At 41.2% G+C, this 17889-nt stretch overlaps 1 protein-coding gene across 2 annotated transcripts in view; it reads left to right on the forward strand.

Annotated features, from left to right (window-relative positions):
* The first annotated feature begins 1802 nt into the window (after nucleotides 1–1802).
* Nucleotides 1803–17889, forward strand: part of pcmt (protein-L-isoaspartate (D-aspartate) O-methyltransferase) — a 41761-nt gene continuing 25674 nt past the window's right edge. The window contains exons 1-3 of one of the 2 annotated variants that reach the window (XM_073051475.1): nucleotides 1803–1998; nucleotides 14381–14485; nucleotides 17723–17754. In XM_073051475.1, coding sequence (XP_072907576.1) covers nucleotides 1818–1998; nucleotides 14381–14485; nucleotides 17723–17754 — 318 coding nt within the window. In that variant the 5' untranslated portion in view covers nucleotides 1803–1817. Of the gene's footprint in view, nucleotides 1999–2162; nucleotides 2438–14380; nucleotides 14486–17722; nucleotides 17755–17889 lie in introns of those variants that run through there. The other variant, XM_073051476.1, reaches the window with a different exon arrangement.

Here is a 17889-nt window from a genome sequence, read left to right on the forward strand (position 1 = left end):
TGTTCATTACATGTGAGATCAGTTCACAAAGCTGCCTGTTGTGCACAGTGGCCTGCGCATTACCTGGGAGCCTTCCCAGTGTCTTGTGGAATTGTTCATTGTCAGTACTAAAAAAATCAGATTTCAAAAGTTTTCAGATTTTGGAATTTCGGATAAGGGGTACTCAATCTGGTAGTATCTTTGAGAGTTGGTCAGCCTGAGAAGTAAGGAAGGCCCCACAGGCTAGTAAAGGCATCTGATGTAGGCAGCTGTTTGCCCTGTACCCACTACACCATTCTCGCTAACATGTTAGAAGCAGGTGAACTACTTAGCATCAAACGGCATATCCTAGGGGTAATGATTGGAGGTTAATAAAGGATTTTCTTCAATATCGCTCTCTATGTGCAATTACGCAGCAGGTTCTACGTATTAATGGGGTGTGGCTGCAATCCGAAATTTCTGCAGCTCTTCCTCTTTTATATTTCATTTTCCAGCATTTGAATCAGAATCAGGTTTAATATCTCTGGCATATGTTGTAAAATCTGCTAACTTAGCGGCAGCAGTACAATGCAATACATAATAAAGGGGAAAATAAATACATAAATCAATATATATGTATTAAATAACTCAATTAAAATAGTGCAGGAACAGGAATAATAGAAGTGAGGTAGTTTTCATGGGTTCAATGTTCATTTAGGAATAGATGGGAGGGGGAAGAACCTGTTCCGGAATCACTGAGTGTGTGCCTTCAGGCTTCTGTACCTCTTTCCCGATGGTAACAATGAGACGAGGGCATCTCCGGGGTGATGGGGGTCCTTAATTATAAGACGCCCCCTTTCTGAGACACCACTCCTCGAAGATGTCTTGGATACTACGGAGGCTGGTATTCAAGATGGAGCTGACTGATTTTACAACTTTCTGTATCTTCTTTCGATGCTGTGCGCCCACCGCCCCCCCCCCCCCCATACCCGAAAGTGATGCAACCTGTCAGAATACTCTCTACGGTACATCTGTAAAAGTAAACACAAAGTACACTGCAGTACAAACGTCGACAGCGCTTCTTCCTATAGATATTGCCTGGCCTGCTGTGTTCTACCAGCATTTTGTGTGTGTTGTTGTACACTGCAGATGCTGGGTCAAAGCAACACGTACAAGAAGCTGGAGGAACTCAGCAGGTCGGGCAGCATCGTGGATGGAGTTCCTCCAGCTTGTTGTACGTGTTACATCTGTAGAAGTTGTTGATCGCCTTAGCTGCGAAATATTGCTTTTCGTGTATCAACATTGCCTTTGAGCAATGCAGTGGAAGGTCAGTGCTCTATTACTTGTTTGCAGATCGGTGACCTTTGGGGCATTTCAGATGGAGTTCGGCACCCAATATTACCGGAATGCATTAACAGCGATGCAGAGGGAGGTGAGCCCCCGTCATATTAACGGTCCACCGACTGCGGGAATATGGAGCATTGCGGAGGGAGATGGACTTGCTGCAACATCATGAATAGTGCACGAGCTCCCGACCCGGGCCAATGAACCGGCCACACGTCACGGCAGCCGGGGAAGCACTGCCCCCTCCCCGAGTTCCCAACCCACGGCACCACGTGGTCCCCGAGAAGCCGCCGCCTGCGGTTGCCCGGTAACCGGCTTATCCTTCCCCCTCAGCTCCGTGCTGCGTTTCCAGTGGCTTCACACTGTGTGAGGAGGAGTGGCGGGGCTGGGGGAGGGTTTGACAACGTAAGCAAGTTAGCGAGGAACGAGAACCTATCGGCCGTGATTTACCACTCGCTGCACAGCCCGCCGCCAAGCGACCAGTGGGCGGGGTCTCCTGGTCACTCCGTGACGTCATGGAGGTGGGCGGGGACACTGAAGGGGCGTCAGCGGCTGAAGCGATAAGCATTGTGGGTAGAGCCGTGTGCGCAGGCGTGCTGCTGACGGTGGCCTTGTACCTGCTGCGCGCTCTGTGTCACAGCATGGCCTGGAAATGCGGCGGGGACAGTCAAGCGGAGCTCGTCAACAACCTGCGCAGTGAGTGCGGGCGGGGCAACGCGCAGCAAAGATGGGGAGGTGGGATGTGCAGCCCAGCCGCCGCGTAATGCCTCTTCCTTACCCCACCCTGGGTACGTCAGGCTGCGGCGGCGGCGGTTGCAGCTTGAAGGCTCTGTGTGTTCTTTCACCTCCCCCGCCCGTGGAAGAGGGGTGTGGCAGTGTTGAGGCATCCTTGCTCTTTTTAGGGGTCCAAGAGGCTGCAGACGTAGGACCGACTGTACAGCCGAGCACACCCCCACTTCCCCGGCTCTGATCAGCCTGCACACTGGCATCAGCTGCGAGCACCCTTCTCTATGTAGGGCAGGTCAAAGCCCAGCCGGTCGGAGCAGCCCTGGCATCACTTCCGGCTGCAAGTGCAGGCGATGACAGAAACGATAGATGCAGGAGATCCGTGGCAAATTTCGGAGACATTTAGCAGGTTGGGAAACCTCTGTGGTGGGTGGGGGGGGGGGGGATGTGAAGCGTTAACGTTATAATTGGAAGATCCGATTGTCTCAGTCGGCCCGAGGCTCGGTGTCGCCGTGGTGGACTGCGACGTTGCAGTTTTGCAGTGATGTCCTGCGAATCCTTGGCGCACTGAGACGAGTCGAGAATCTCAGTTGGTTTCTGTTGTGTTGGCCCAACACTCGCCCATAATGCGTTTTGTTGACTGACAGGTGATAAAAATCATTCTGTGGTGTGTCATCTATTCATATCTACATAGTCGAGGCACAGATATGAACCTTTACTGGTATCTGTCTTGTTACTGATACTGCATTTCAATTTCAAGCCAGTTTTTAAATGAATTCCTCAGCTGTCATATTCATTTTTGAACTTTGCTGTCCAGATCTTTAGCCAGGGCTTTATGTGGCTAATTCAGGATTTTCTGGCTCAATGCTGGATGTTTCAGAATATACCAATAGCTTGTCTAGCTTGATTTGGGGATATAAAGGAAATGAATGGGTATGGGATTAATTTATAAAAGTGGTGCAGAAATAAAATCAGCCAGTCTTATTGAATCTTGAAGGTACGAGGAACTGAAGAGCCTGTTTTTGTACTTTCATTCTGGTGTTCGTTGATGAGACTTCTCAAACTTAACCTTCTCTGACAAATTGTGATTCCTTATTGTACGCTAATAGACAGCTGATGTGGACTAGTGAAGTATCTGAAGGATGAATATCAACAGAGAGAAGGTGTTTGGCAATGAGGATTGTGGGAAAATGTGACAGAATCCCCACAGTGTTTACTGTTATTTTTAGGAATTTCCTAAAGCTGAGGAATGCAAGTGAAGTAATGGATTGTGGAGAACAGGGAGCCGTAATAAGGGCATTGTGTTCTGTGGCGACCTTTCAATGAAAGCTGAGCGTTTAGATATTTTTCTTGAATTTTGACAATTTTGAGGGGCTTTAATTGGTGCAGAACTGTTGTAATGGAGGAAACATGGGAGCCTTGTGTACAATGAATTGTCTCAAGTAGCACTGCATTAGCATTATCAGGTCTGATTATCTGTTTGTGCTGTTTGATTGAAGAATATTTATGGGCCAGGTTACAGGTATGAGTTCCCCTGCTTTTCTTTTCCAAAGTAGTGGTCAGAGATTTCTTTGAAATGACAGCAGGCAATCTTGGTTTAATATCTTGATAAGGCAGTATGTAGCTCTCATTCAGTATGGAATTGGGTTGTTGGTCTCAACTAGGTGTTCAGCCACCTTTCTCTTAACCAAGAGTGCTACGTGGCTCACATCTTAAGATAGAAAAGTAGGATTAAACAGTGAGAGGTAAAGGTGGTTTGGAATTTTCCATCAAGAGGAATGTTGAGATGGTGGTTGTACGTTGTTAATCCTAAAGAAGGCTTGAATAATTGCACACCCATTGTGGTTGTGCAACCAGAGAGCAGTGCACAGTAAAAGGAGAACAGATCTGTTATCTCGTGCCTTTGGGACTTGACCAAATGAAGTGAGACTTGTCTCTCAGCTTGAAGGGTTGTTGAATGAACTGAGTTCCCACAGGCTGTGAAGTGAAATATGGGCAGAGTCTGCTAGAGTTGGTTCATTGAGAATGCAAAGGGATGGAGTGTGTACCTGAAATTATTGATATGTTCTGAGGACCACTTGATGCCAGTTAATACTAACAAGTTGGGGAGAGTACTTCTGATCTAAGTGAATGACGATAGACTGAGATTTGGGAATTTGAGTCAAGCTTCTTTCATTCTCATTTAATGGTTGAGAGGGACAATAAATCAGCCATGATCAAACAGCAGAGTAGACCCAATGGACCTAAAGGCCTCATTCTGCTCCTTTGTTTTATGGTCTTGTCAGGTTCAGTGCTCTACATCGTTTGTCCTGGCACACATTTTTCCCCATGGAAATTGAGTGAAACAGCATTTCTTGATGGAAATGTATTTTCTCTCACTCATCTGTTTTTAAAGTTTTTGCATTAAATGCAAGTTGCACATTGCAATCCAATCTAAAAACTGAAATCTGTGTTTGTCACTTCTCTGGATAAAATTTGCTTTTGTGTTTGCTGCCCTTTGGTTAGTACATCATTTAAGTTATGAGTTATGTATGTTTGCACTGAACAGTAGAATATGACGTGGAGCTGATGTTTATTTCCTATTGAAAGTAAAAGATAAGACTCAGTTTCTAATCCTGCAACTGCATTACTGCTTTAAATAAAATGCTTCTAATTTGATGTGGAAGCTTGATGCTATGTTTATCCAGGTCCCTTTTAGGGAAATTGTAAGGAAAGCGTTTTGGCATAATGGACCTAAATATTTGAAGACCTTTTTGCTCACAGGAATGTTCATTTTTTAGATGTGCGCATTTCCCACAAGCAGACAAATAGAGTCATTATTCAAAATGCTGGAAACAGTCAGCAGCTGGATAAAGAACAAAATTTAACATTTCATGGTCAGAACGAGAAAGAGTAAACACACTTGCTTGAAGTTTCAGAGTAACAATGTTTCAAATTGCATTATATATCCCCCCCCACCCCCCGTAAGTACTTTATCATTTTATTGTGTTGCCATACAATCTGACGAGGAAATTAAAGAAGTCATTGGAAAATGTTAACCATTTCTTTACGTGGAACAGCAATGTGCTTCTCGAGAATGTTTGAGGCACATGTAGAAAATGCATGAAGCAGGTAGGAATTTTGGATGCCTGTGCTGAGCTTCTGAGCAGCCACATCCCAGTTGTTCACGTTGCCATCCATCAGCCTAAGGTCCATATCCAAATGTTAACAATACCTGACTCTATGTAAAAAGCTTTAAAGCTCTTTGTAATGTGTTGCTTTAAGCAAGAATGCTTTCCTTTATTAGCTGAGGTATTGCATTTGAGAAAGAGAGAATGTTGGAACTGTGTACAGTGCCAGCTCTGTACATTTGGTGCTTGGTATTGAGGATGACTTGTTTCCGGTCCGAGGTCCGAGACTCAACCAGTAGAGTGCCTCTGAGATGTTTTTAGAGCAGCTTGAGGTTGATCCCACTAGGGAAAAGGCAGTTCTGGATTGGGTGTTGTTTAATGAACCATATTTGATCAGAGAGCTTAAGGTGATGATAATATGATAGAATTCACCCTGCAGTTTGAGAGGGAGAAGCTATCATCAGATGTTTTGGTAATGTACAGTTTGACTAAACGGAACTACTTAACATGAGAGAGGAGCTGTCCGGAATTGATTGGAAGGGGACACTGGCAGGGATGACAGTACACCAATGGCTGAAGCTTCTGGGGTTAATTTGGAAGACTGCATTGATTCACCTGAACGAAAAAGAAGCATTCCAAGGTGTATATGAGGCAACCGTGGCTGACAAGGAAAGTAAAATCAAAGACAGCACAGAAGCAAAATTTAGTGGGAGGTTTTAAAAACTGAACAGGAGGCAGCAAAAAAAAACCATAAGGGGAGGAAAGATGAATATGAAGGTAAGCTAGTCAGTAATATTAAAGAGGATACCAGAAGATTTTTCAGATATATAGAGTAAGATAGATGGACATTGGACTGCTGGAAAGGTAGTATTGGGGAAGAAAGAAATGGTGTTTGAACTCAATTATTTTGTGTCAGTCTTCACTGGAAGACGCCAGCATAGAAATTCAAGTATGTCAGGGGCGGAAAAGGTTGCAATTCCTAAGGAGGAGGCTGCTTTGGAAGCTGAAAGGTCTGAAGGTAGTTAAGTCAATCAGACCAAATCTGGACCCACACCCCCGGGTTCTGAAAGAGGTTGCTGAGATTGTGGAGGCAATAATAGTGATCTTTCAAGATTCACTGGATTCTGGATTGGTTCTGGAGGAGTGGAAAATCATAAATGTCACTCCACTGTTTAAGAAAAGAGGAAGGCAAAATATAGGAAATTATAGATCAGTTAGCCTGACTTCATTGATTTTTAAGATGTTGGAGTTCATTATTAAGGATGAGGTTTCAGAGTATTTGGAAGCACTTGATAAAATGACTGAAGTTAGTATTGTTTCCTTGAGGGAAAATCTTTCCTGACAAATCTGTTGGAATTCTTTGAGGAAATAACAGGCAGGATAACAGTCAGTGGACACCGTTTACTTGGATTTTCAGAAGGCCTTTTACAGAGTCCCATATATGAGGCTATTAAACAAGATATGAGCCTCTTTTCTTTGAGACTCTGGAAAGCTATAGTAGTGGCACTAATCACTATGCTACTGTGACACCACAGAAATGCAATATTATTTAAGATTTTAGCCAGCATTTCTTTTTTATTGCTATGCAAATTTTGTATCAGTATTGGTATTTCACTACTTCTGTTCATTTATAGATGAGATTTACAAACCCCATTTCCAGAAAAGTTGGGATATTTTCTAAAATGCAATAAAAACAAAAATCTGTGATATGTTAATTCACGTGAACCTTTATTTAACTGACAAAAGTACAAAGAAATGATTTTCAATAGTTTTACTGACCAACTTAATTGTATTTTGTAAATATATGCAAATTTACAACTTGATGGCTGCAACACACTCAACAAAAGTTGGGACAGAGGCATGTTTACCATTGTGTTACATCACCTTTCCTTTTAATAACACTTTTTAATCATTTTGGAACTGAGGATACTAATTGTAGTAGATTTACAATTGGAAATTTTGTCCATTCTTGCTTGATATAAGACCTCAGCTGCTCAACAGTCCGTGGTTTCCGTTGTCTGATTCTCCGCTTCATGATGCGCCATACATTTTCAATAGGAGACAGATCTGGACTGGCAGCAGGCCAGTCAAGCACACGCACTCTGTGTCTACAAAGCCATGCTGTTGTAGCCCGTGCAGAATATGGTCTGGCATTGTCCTGCTGAAATAAGCATGGACGTCCCAGGAAGAGATATCGCCTTGATAGCAACATATGTCTCTCTAAAATCCTAATATACTCCTCAGAGTCAATGGTACCTTCACATACATGCAACTCACCCATGCCGTGGGCACTGATGCACCCCCATACCATCACAGATGCTGGCTTTTGCACCTTTCGCTGATAACAATCAGGATGGTCGTTTTCATCTTTGGCACGGAGAACTCGACGCCCGTTTTTTCCGAAAACTAGCTGAAATGTGGACTCATCTGACCACAGCACACGGTTCCAGTCTTTCGGTCCATCTGAGATGAGCTCAGGCCCAGAGAACTCGCCGACATTTCTGCATAGAGTTGATGTATGGCTTCCTCCTTGCGTAATACAGTTTCAAGTTGCATTTCTGGATGCATCGACGGACTGTGTTAAGTGACAATGGTTTTCCGAAGTACTCCTGAGCCCAGGTGGCTATAATTGTCACAGTAACATGACGGTTTCTTAGGCAGTACCTCCTGAGGGCTCGAAGATCACGCACATTCAACAGTGGTTTCTGACCTTGCCCTTTATGCACTGAGATGTCTATGAATTCTCTGAATCTTTCCACAATATTATGTACTGTAGATGTTGAAAGACCTAAATTCTCTGCAATCTTGCGTTGAGATATGTTCCTTTTGAACTGACTAACAATTCTCTCACGAATTTTGGCACAAAGGGGTGAGCCACGACCCATCCTTGCTTGCAAAGACTGAGCCTTTGATGGATGCTACTTTTATACACAGTCAAGCCTGCTTAATGTGGAGTCTTCTAAACCGGTGTTACTTGAATATTCTGTGCACTTTTCAACCTTATTTTAACTCTGTCCCAACTTTTGTTGAGTGTGTTGCAGCCATCAAATTCTAAATATGTGTATATTTACAAAATACAATTAAGTTGGTCAGTAAAACTATTGAAAATCTTTTCTTTGTACTTTTGTCAGTTTAAAAAAAGGTTCACGTGAATTAACATATCACAGATTTTTGTTTTTATTGCATTTAGGAAAATATCCCAATTATTTCTGGAAATGGGGTTTGTAGTTATCTTTTAGAAATGTTTAATGTACATCTGTTCTTTAACTCGGCATGTTTCTGCATGACTGAGGAGGCAAGTGGTGTTCCCTATTTAGGCCATAGTATTTAAGTATCGTATTGCGTTGGAGGTCCTCAGTTACAACTACTCTATTTTTGGAGCTTCTAAAATTATTAACCGGAGCATCGCTTGTTGCTTTGAATATTCAGAGTAATCATTCTAGTAAAGCAAGTTATGGTATCTTTTATCTTGTGATAAATATTTTTTAACTGGGCTTCCTTATTCTGCAGAGCTTGATATAAAACTGGAATATCTCTGTACTTGCATATTCAGGATTAAAGCTCAAGTTGACTTTGTGGAAAAAGTAATTCTTCCTGCAGGAATGCTTTAAACATGTGGCTGTTAGAATACCTAAGGAGGAACTAGTCGTATGTATAATTCTATCAGGTTATTCTGGTGGTTTGGCATATGGTTCAACTGGTTCAATTTCCTGTGCTCCCTTAAAAGTCATCGGAGATGGCTTCCTGAGCTTTTTAAAACTTGCTGGATGCATGGTATAGTTGATTATTTAACTGTGTAAGATCTCATTTTTAATGAAAGTGGTGCTGCATTGACAGGAATAACATTCAATATTATGAGAATTCTTATTCCAGTTGTATCCATGTCCGAGGCCACTGCGTTATCATTGCTTTACTGCATTTAGATCTTCAGGAAGCTGTTGATTAGATCCTTATAAAAGGTGGCCAAAAACCTTTGAGTACAGAATTGAGGTGATACATTGATTTGAATTTAGAATTGTATAGCAGATGGAAAACAAAGAGCAGAAAAAGGGCTCTTTCTTGAATGGGCTGGGTTGTGGTTTACAGGAGTGATTGCTGTTCGAGCCCCATATGTTCATCGATATTAATTTGGCTGAGAAATCAATTTAGAATCAATTTCTAAAATCTAATGTCAAGATGTGGAGAGGATGTTTCCTATAGTGGTGGTAGGATCAGAAGGCACAGCCCCAGAATAGAGGAATGTCTCTTTAGAACATTTAGAACATGTTTAGAGATGAGGAAGATCTGTATTCAGAGGTCATCAAGTCATTGGGTATATTTAAAACAGAGGTTGATAGGTTCTTCATTAGTAAGGGTGTTAAAAGATTATGGGGAGAAGGCAGGAGAATAGGGTTGAGTGGGATAATAAATCATGATGGAATGGTACAGCAGACTCAATGAGCCTAAATCTGTTCCTGAGTCTTATGGTCTCATAGTCTTAAAATTGTTGATGTTGCAGAACTGGGTAAGATTGTGATGTAATGAAGCTTTCAAAGGGAATAATAGCAAGCTGAATGACTCCAACCTCATTGTAGATGAAATAGAATGTGGGGGGAAAGTTTTCTTTTCCTGTTTGGTGCACAAATCCAAAAAGTAAGGTTATGATTTTAAATGTGGAAATTTGAGTAACTTTAAAGTGATCTTGTATAGTTGCAAACAAGTCACTGAAAGCCAGCAGGCAGGTTCAGCAAAGTTAGAAATGTGAATGGTTGGTTGTTACAGATAGCTTTGTGGAATATTATATAATAACGTGGTTCTTGTTTTGGGTAAATATTCTCGTTATTTGAGAGAGTGCAGAAAAGATTCACTAGACTGATACCAGGAATGGCTTATCAAAAGAGATTGAGTGGACTGGTGTTAGAAATAGGAGGTCTCATTGAAACTTAATTTCTTTTGGGTCATAGCGGGGAGGCTGAATCCTCTGGCTAGAATCTAAAAGCAGGGGTCATATTCTCTGAACATGGAGACCATTTATGAGACGAGAAATTTCTTCATGCCAAGGATGATGAATCTTTAAAATTCTCTACTCCAAAGGATTTCTGGATTTTAAGTGTATTGAGGAATCATGATATCAGTGCAGGGAAATGTTGAAGGAAAGCAGAGCAGGCTCAAAGGGTCAGGTGATCTGCTCTTGATCTGATTTCTTGTGTAGAACCCTGCATTTGTTCGTTTGTTCAATAGCACAGAACAGCCCTTCAACCCACTTGGTCCGGGCAGGTCATTGAACGCTCATTTATATTAATTTTACACTAAAGATGTTCTTTGGTATCAGTACCAATGGCTGATTCACTTGTGGTTGTGCATCTGTTAAAATTCACATTCACAACACATTTGTTTCTCATCGGCTCCCACTTTTCCAACAGGAATCAGTGTAAATCCCACCCTACCATCCATATCAGATGGACACACTTGCTAATAACATTCATGATTGCCATCATATTCATTTCCTTTACCCAACCTGATTCACCATGTTTCCTCCTTGCGGAAGTCCCCAACTCACCACCCTACCTGACTCACAGTCTAGTAAAATCATAATCGCTCCCTTTCAGCCACTCGATAAAGCTATTCCCAGCTTTTAAAGTTTTTCTTATGATTTCAAGAGCTAGCTGGATATTAAGAACTTAAAAGTACTGCAGGTCTACCGTATCAGCGAGTTGGTCTTTGTTGGAGAAACTGAAGGAGCTGGACTTGGTGTGGACTGCAATGCCACACCTGTGACAGAGGTGTGTGAACAAGGTGTGCAGCCTAACAGCAAGTGATAGTCTTAGTTGCTTTTCTTGTGATCGCAAGACCCTGTTGGACATTTCTGGCATGGAACGTTGTAAGTCCAGTTCTTTGGTTTATTGGCAAATGGTGGGGGACCTGCATAGCCTCAGTCGTAGCGAGGACCAGGTCTCCAGCCACAGTGTCGCTTGTTTGCAGTGGCTGGAGACCCATCAGTCACTGCCTGAGGCAGTGTGGCATGGCATCAGTACTGGAGTTGGTGCTGTATTGTGTTCAACTGCAGACTGCTGTAACATTCAGGGACTTGCAGTTTTTTGTGTGTGACTGTTTTGCTGTTATTCTGTATGTGCCTTGTGCTGCGTATAACGGTTGGTATTGTTTTAGCACATTGGCCCTGGAGTAACGTCGTTTCGTTTGGCTGTATTCATGCATGGTTGAATGACAATTGAATTTGAAACTGATTCACCACTCCTACTGCCCCTCCCTGACCTCATCAGTTCCATTTAATCCTTTTCCTCATCTGGTGGTTCTGTGGAGTGCAGGGAGCACTCAGGACAGAGGGACTCAGGACTGCAGACACCAACTGCTCCAGAATGTCTTTTTGCTTGCACTGACTGACTCCATCTCTCATTGCATTCACCCTACCACAGTTCCCTATTTCTGCCCAATCACACTTAGTTTTGATCCATTCTGATATGTCTATCCATGGCCTCCTCTACTGTAAGATGAAGCCACACTCAGGTTGGAGGAACAACACCTTGTATACCGGCTGGGTAGCCTCCAACCTGATGGCATGAACATTGACTTCTCTAACTTCCGTTAATGCCCCTCCTCCCCTTCTTACCCCATCCCTGACATACTTAGTTGTTTGTTTTTTTCTCTCTCTATGCCCATCTCCCTCTGGTGCTCCCCTCCCCCTTTCTTTCTCCCGAGGCCTCCGTGTCCCATGATCCTTTCCCTTCTCCAGCTCTGTATCACTTTTGCCAATCACCTTTCCAGCTCTTAGCTTCATCCCACCCCCTCTGGTCTTCTCCTATCATTTCGCATTACCTCCTCCCCCTCCTACTTTCAAATCTCTTAGTATCTTTCCTTTCAGTTAGTCCTGACGAAGGGTCTCAGCCCGAAACGTTGACACTGCTTCTCCCTATAGATGCTGCCTGGCCTGCTGTGTTCCACCAGCATTTTGTGTGTGTTTGAATTTCCAGCATCTGCAGATTTCTTCGTGTTTGCCCTAGTTTTGTTCCAGTGCTTTGGCTAAATGATTAACTCTCATTTCCCTCAGACAGCAAGCACCTCCCCTTCTGTTTAAAAAAAACACAATTAAAAAAGCTGTCTTGAGGCAAATTAGTGTACATTCGGCCCTCCTTATCTGCGGATTCCGCATGTGCGAATTCAATCAACCGCAGATCGCGAAAACCTGGAAATGTTCTTCCAACACTTGTTGTTTGAGCATGTACAGACTCTTTTTCTTGTCATTATTCCCTAAACAATGCAGTATAACAACCATTTTACATAGCATTTATATTGTATTAGGTATTATAAGTACCGTAATCTAGAGATGACTTAAAGTATATGGGAGGATGTGCGTGGATTATAGTGCATCGGGATCGAAAAAAATCGGAAGTTCTCTTGCTAAGTAAGTTGGAACAGGTACATCTGGTATTATATAGTGTCAGTTAGTCAAACGTTAATATATAGTATATATTTTACCTTTCTATGCTTATAAAACACTTAAGAATGTATGTTTCAGCGCTGGGCTTGGGAACAGAAGTTCTTGGGACTCGGGACAGAGCGCTCCCGATTGCGCTTTCTACCATGTCAGGTTGATGTGAGGATCAAAAACCCAAGACTCAATAATTAAACCACTGCGTTGCTTAGTAATAATTGTAGCTTTCATCGGGGCAGAGCCTTTCTTACTTTATCCTTTAAAATTGTTCCAATCATTGACCGACGTAGCCTAACACTTTTCCAATGACCGATGGCGTTTCACCTCTTTCCAATCGCTTTATTATTTCCACTTTATTTTCAATCATGATCGTGATTATTTTTGTGAACAGAAACACTGCGCATTCAGAGTTCTGGTGCTGGGTCTTAATGTCCACCGCTCTGAGACAGATTAAATAAGGTCTGGAGTTCCGCTGGGTCCTAAGGTCTACCTTTTTGAGACAGGTTGCATAAGGGACTTGAGCATCCGCGAATTTTGGTATCCACGAGGAGTCCCGAAGCCAATCCCTCGCGGATAAGGAGGGCTGACTGTAGTTAAGTCCTCAGGGGCTTTTGGTTCCACATTGTGAAGTTGTAAATAAGGTGCTTGCCAAATTAAGCTGCTCTCAAATGTCGTTCCTTGAGTTCATTTTGACTAGGTGATTGACGAGAGACCATGCAAATCAAATTGACACAACTGACAAAGCAATACTATGGGTATGAAGGTGGCAAGAGCCAACTTGGTAGTACTGGTTGGCCACTGATTTCCTGGCACCCTCTGTTTCTGAGCTTTGCTGGATTAACATTTTTTCTGGATTAAAAGAGGTCATGCAATAATAATGGCAAAAATGGACTGTGCAAGGTTAAAATGGATTATTAATTAAACAAAAAATAAATTTATTATTTACTGTGTTTGCAAAGAATGTTGTTTCTTGGTTATCTTTTTAAACATTTCATCTAGGCGCAGTTGCTTCAAGTGTTTTGATCAATCCTTGTGTAATTTTTCTTGCACCAAGTAAAAATTCATTAGCACTTGTTCTGTCATGAAGGTACATTTCTCTAACCCTCTTATTAAATCACCCAACAACTCAGTTAACTTGTCAACAGTGAATCTTCAATTTTCATCCATTTCAACATCACTGCCATCTTCATCACTTGCAGTGTTATCATCATTCAAAACACTGTCTATAATTTCTGAGTCTATAAGGTGATGCACAGCATGTGTTTCATTGTCAACAGTCATCCACTCACATAGACTTTCTTCCTTAAGACTACTTGCTATATCTTTGATAGCAAGTCCTGTAACACTTTTTGCGTACTCTAGCACATCATGAAAACTTCTTTCTCCTTTGGTACATGAAATCCTGCAAAATCATTGTCAAGCTTTTCTTCAGGCTCCGTATCAAACTTCAAAGCGGGCCACAACTTGTGCCAGCCGTTCTTTAGTGTTTACCTTCTCCCACCCTTGAGCAAAGAACATCCTTCATGTTATTTTCTTTAATAAATGTCTGTACAGAATTGCCAGCATTCACATCATCTAACATGTTTCATGAAAAGTGAGTGATACTTGGCCTCATAATTTCATCCAAATTAAAAGTGATGCTGAACCATTAGTGTCCAGAAAATCGGTGGTCAATATGTATATTATTTAAATCAAACAATAATTCCAGGCCCTTTGTATTCTTGAAATTGAACCTGATACTGACTGTGCTGTTACTCTATTTTGGGGGCGGTGAAACAATTGATCATATTAATCTTCTCTTTTTTTTTTACAGAAAATGGAATTATCAAGACAGAGCGGGTTTATCAAGTAATGTTAGCTACAGACCGCTGCCACTATGTAAAGAGTAACCCCTACACAGATTCCCCCCAGTCTATAGGTAAGGATTTAAAAAGGACTTTTTCTCTTCCATGAATAATAAACAACCCCCTTGTGCACAGTTTTGATTTGGCTCTAATGCTTCCCACATATCACTGTTCACTTGTATTCCTGAAATCGTGGAAGGTTTCATTTTGAAAACCTAGAAAATGAGTTAAAAATAAAACCCTATTATTTTACATTATATGAGAATATTTAATCACAAAAGCTATTTTTCTTTCTGTCCTAACACACACTTGTTAAAAATGACACTGCAATGATCATTTGCAGAATCTCTTGTGTTTATAAACACCCATTATTGTTTCAGCTCTCAATTCACTCATTGCAGTCCTTTCTGAAGTATGCCTCGTAAAACTATAAACACTAAGCAGTCTCTCCAAAGAATAACTCAGCAAATAAATGGCAAAATTTGATTAGGACTTTTACTAAGTGGTGTGTGTTTGCATCCTATTTGACTTTTTTTGAATTTCACAGGTGGTGTTAGACGGAGTGAGGGAAGGACTGATAAAATAAATGTAGTGTTTTTTCTAACGCAAGAGGCTGATTGGTAAGGCAGACGACTGGGATATTGTAACTCTAGCAAACATGGTTGAGCAAGGGGCAGAACTGACAGCTCTGTGTTCTGGGTTTACAAATGTTACAGGCATGACAGATGTGGAAGTTGCTTTTGATTTGGGACAACATCATTGCATTGCTTGGAAAGGATATTGGGGGAATCACCTAGTGAGGTTGAATGGGTGAACTCCGAAATAAGAGAATGATCACTTTGCTGAGATTGTATTTTAGGCTTCCCAGTAGCTCATGGGCAATCGAAGAGCAAATATGTAGGAGATCGTAGTTACGTGATTTCAACTTTCCCCCGCCCATTGAGTTGGACCACTGATATTGACAAATAAGACATTAAAAAGGTATTTAGACAAGTATATGTATAGGAAAAGTCCAGAGGGATATGGGCTACCTGCAGGCAAATGGATTGGCATGGTCAATTTGGGCTGAAGGCCTTTTTCCATGCTGTATAACTCTATGATACATATTATTCCATGGAACACTTGCTACTTGTACTTCAGAAATGGTAAGCTTGATTTTTAACAATCTGGTCCTGTTGTATGCAAAATTAAGACCATATTAAACTGTTTGTGAAGCATAATATTTGATGGGATGAGATGTTTCTGCCCAAATTATTAACCTCTAATTGTATAGAAATTTTCATGGCAGCTAATATTCTGTTTTCCTAAAGTATTAGACAGATGTGTCTGTTGAATTACTTCAAAATATTGGTTTGTATGTGTGAAATATTTATAACATGCAACACTTACCTTCAGAGTTGATTGATTGTGGGTGATGCAGGAGATGCTTTCCTCGAAGTTTGTTTATTAAAGCTTGGTTTATGAAAATGAAGAGCAGTTAATGAACCATCTTCCTTTTCACAGTTGTATCCTGTGCTGATAAGGAATTATATTAATTTCTAATTCATTTTAGCCAATTACAGTGATATTAATAAATAAATTGCCTATTATCTTAAGTTACCAGTGAGAAGTTGGCTTTTTAGAAACTATACTCATTCCTTCAGAGTTCCTCCCAGTGTGTATATTCCACAGCTTCCACTTATTGCTGTGAAATTGTTTAGGTTTAAGAACGAGTATAGGTGGGATATTTGAGATTAGACCAACCCACAAAATCAGAAAAGGGCAATAAGATCAGACTTTCACTGAAGTAATTTATATCTAAATGTTTTAGAAACTAAATAGAAGCCTCCAAAAATTAAACTTCCTAGTTTATTAGCTGTTTAAAAAGTTCTTTTTCAAAGTCTTGGAACAAGTTACTTCCAAACTGGTACCTGGATCATTAGCACCCATTATTTTCAGTAAGGTTTTCTCCAGCTTTGAGGCAAGTACTTCTGGTGCAGCAGCTTTGCATGACTTGCCTACGCAAGTGCTGGGCATTTAACTCTTGTCCTTGAATCATATCTGGTAAGTATAAATGATCCATATTAGAACGTGTTTAGTGATCTTAATGCCATTAGTTTAACAGTAATAATCTAGAATGACCATTTTATTCACCACCTTGTTACTACAAAATCCAGGCCACATTTTCTGACGGGATTACTGAAATGAAGCTCTTGTCCTTGGCATGTTTGCTTGTAATGCTTATAATGCACATGCAGTGATTCATGTGTATGTGCACCTGGCTGAATTGTCCTAAGATTTGTGTCCCATATTTGCAGTTTTAGGTTCAAATCCTTTTGCAATATTTCAGAACTATATTTTGTCCTTTTTTGCTGATTGCCCTTTACTGTATAGTCTTTCCATTCCTCTTTGTCTTATTTTTGACCAGGCTTACTTACTCACTCCTTCCAGGGCATAGGCTGACAGCTGTAGCTTGCCAGATTCCTCTGTCCTGGGCCGATGTTTCTTGTTATTCCAATCTCTGCCCATCTTGGTGTATTCTTCCTCTCTCATGGATAAGGTCTTTGGAGTTTCTGTTGGTGCTTCTGTAGCACTGGTTTTTATGGGATGGGGTTGCTTTCACAGCTGGGCTTGAGTTTTTGACCAGGTAATCAAAATACAACTTCTCGCTCTACTGCCAACTAAATCTGAAGTATATCTATGGACCACTTTCCAACATCTTCCTGATTCAGTGCTATGCCTGCCCTAGCAGAATTCTAACTCACTTGCTCATAGTCTTTCAAGCCTGCACTTACATTGGTCACTTGATTTTTAATCCTTGCCCTCCCAAGTCTTTGGGGAAAGAAGCTAATGCAGGAACTTTGTACAAGAACAGAAATCTAATCAGTTTGTTAAACAACACAAATGAAGGACTAGGCATGTGATTTGGCAAAGGAGTATGTCCCCTTGTTCCAATTTTCCACCACTAACACCCTCAAAGAGTTAAAATTAATACTGTCGGTATACAATTTCTTCATCTGTCATCTGGTTGAAAAATAAACAGAACAAATTATAAATGCTTTTTCTATTGATATGGAGAGATTTCTCAAGAGATGTTAACTATATTCTTAAAGAAATGGTAGATGGGTTTGTTAATCATCCAACAGAATGGCAAAACTATCTTAGGGGGAAGAGTGGACTATTTCTGTTTCTTCTGCTATGCATCTCGAGTCTCATACAGATTTTATGCATTTAAAAACCTTGGACTTCGTAAATTGCAGCAGTTTGTCTGCAGGTTCATATTTGAGCAGCACTTGTGGGTGAATGTCAATTATTTATTTTTTGTATTGCAGGTTTCCAAGCTACAATCAGTGCCCCACATATGGTAGGTGTAAATTATTTCCTGGTTCAGTTTTACCTTTGTACTTGTGGTTTTGTGTACCAGTACGATGAGTAATAGTTATTTCATCTGTGGCTCTCAGCCACTTTGCTTCCTTTATCTGAATGTGGCATGAAAGCC

The sequence above is a fragment of the Hemitrygon akajei genome, chromosome 7 (genome assembly GCF_048418815.1).
Source record: "Hemitrygon akajei chromosome 7, sHemAka1.3, whole genome shotgun sequence".
NCBI lineage: Eukaryota > Metazoa > Chordata > Chondrichthyes > Myliobatiformes > Dasyatidae > Hemitrygon > Hemitrygon akajei.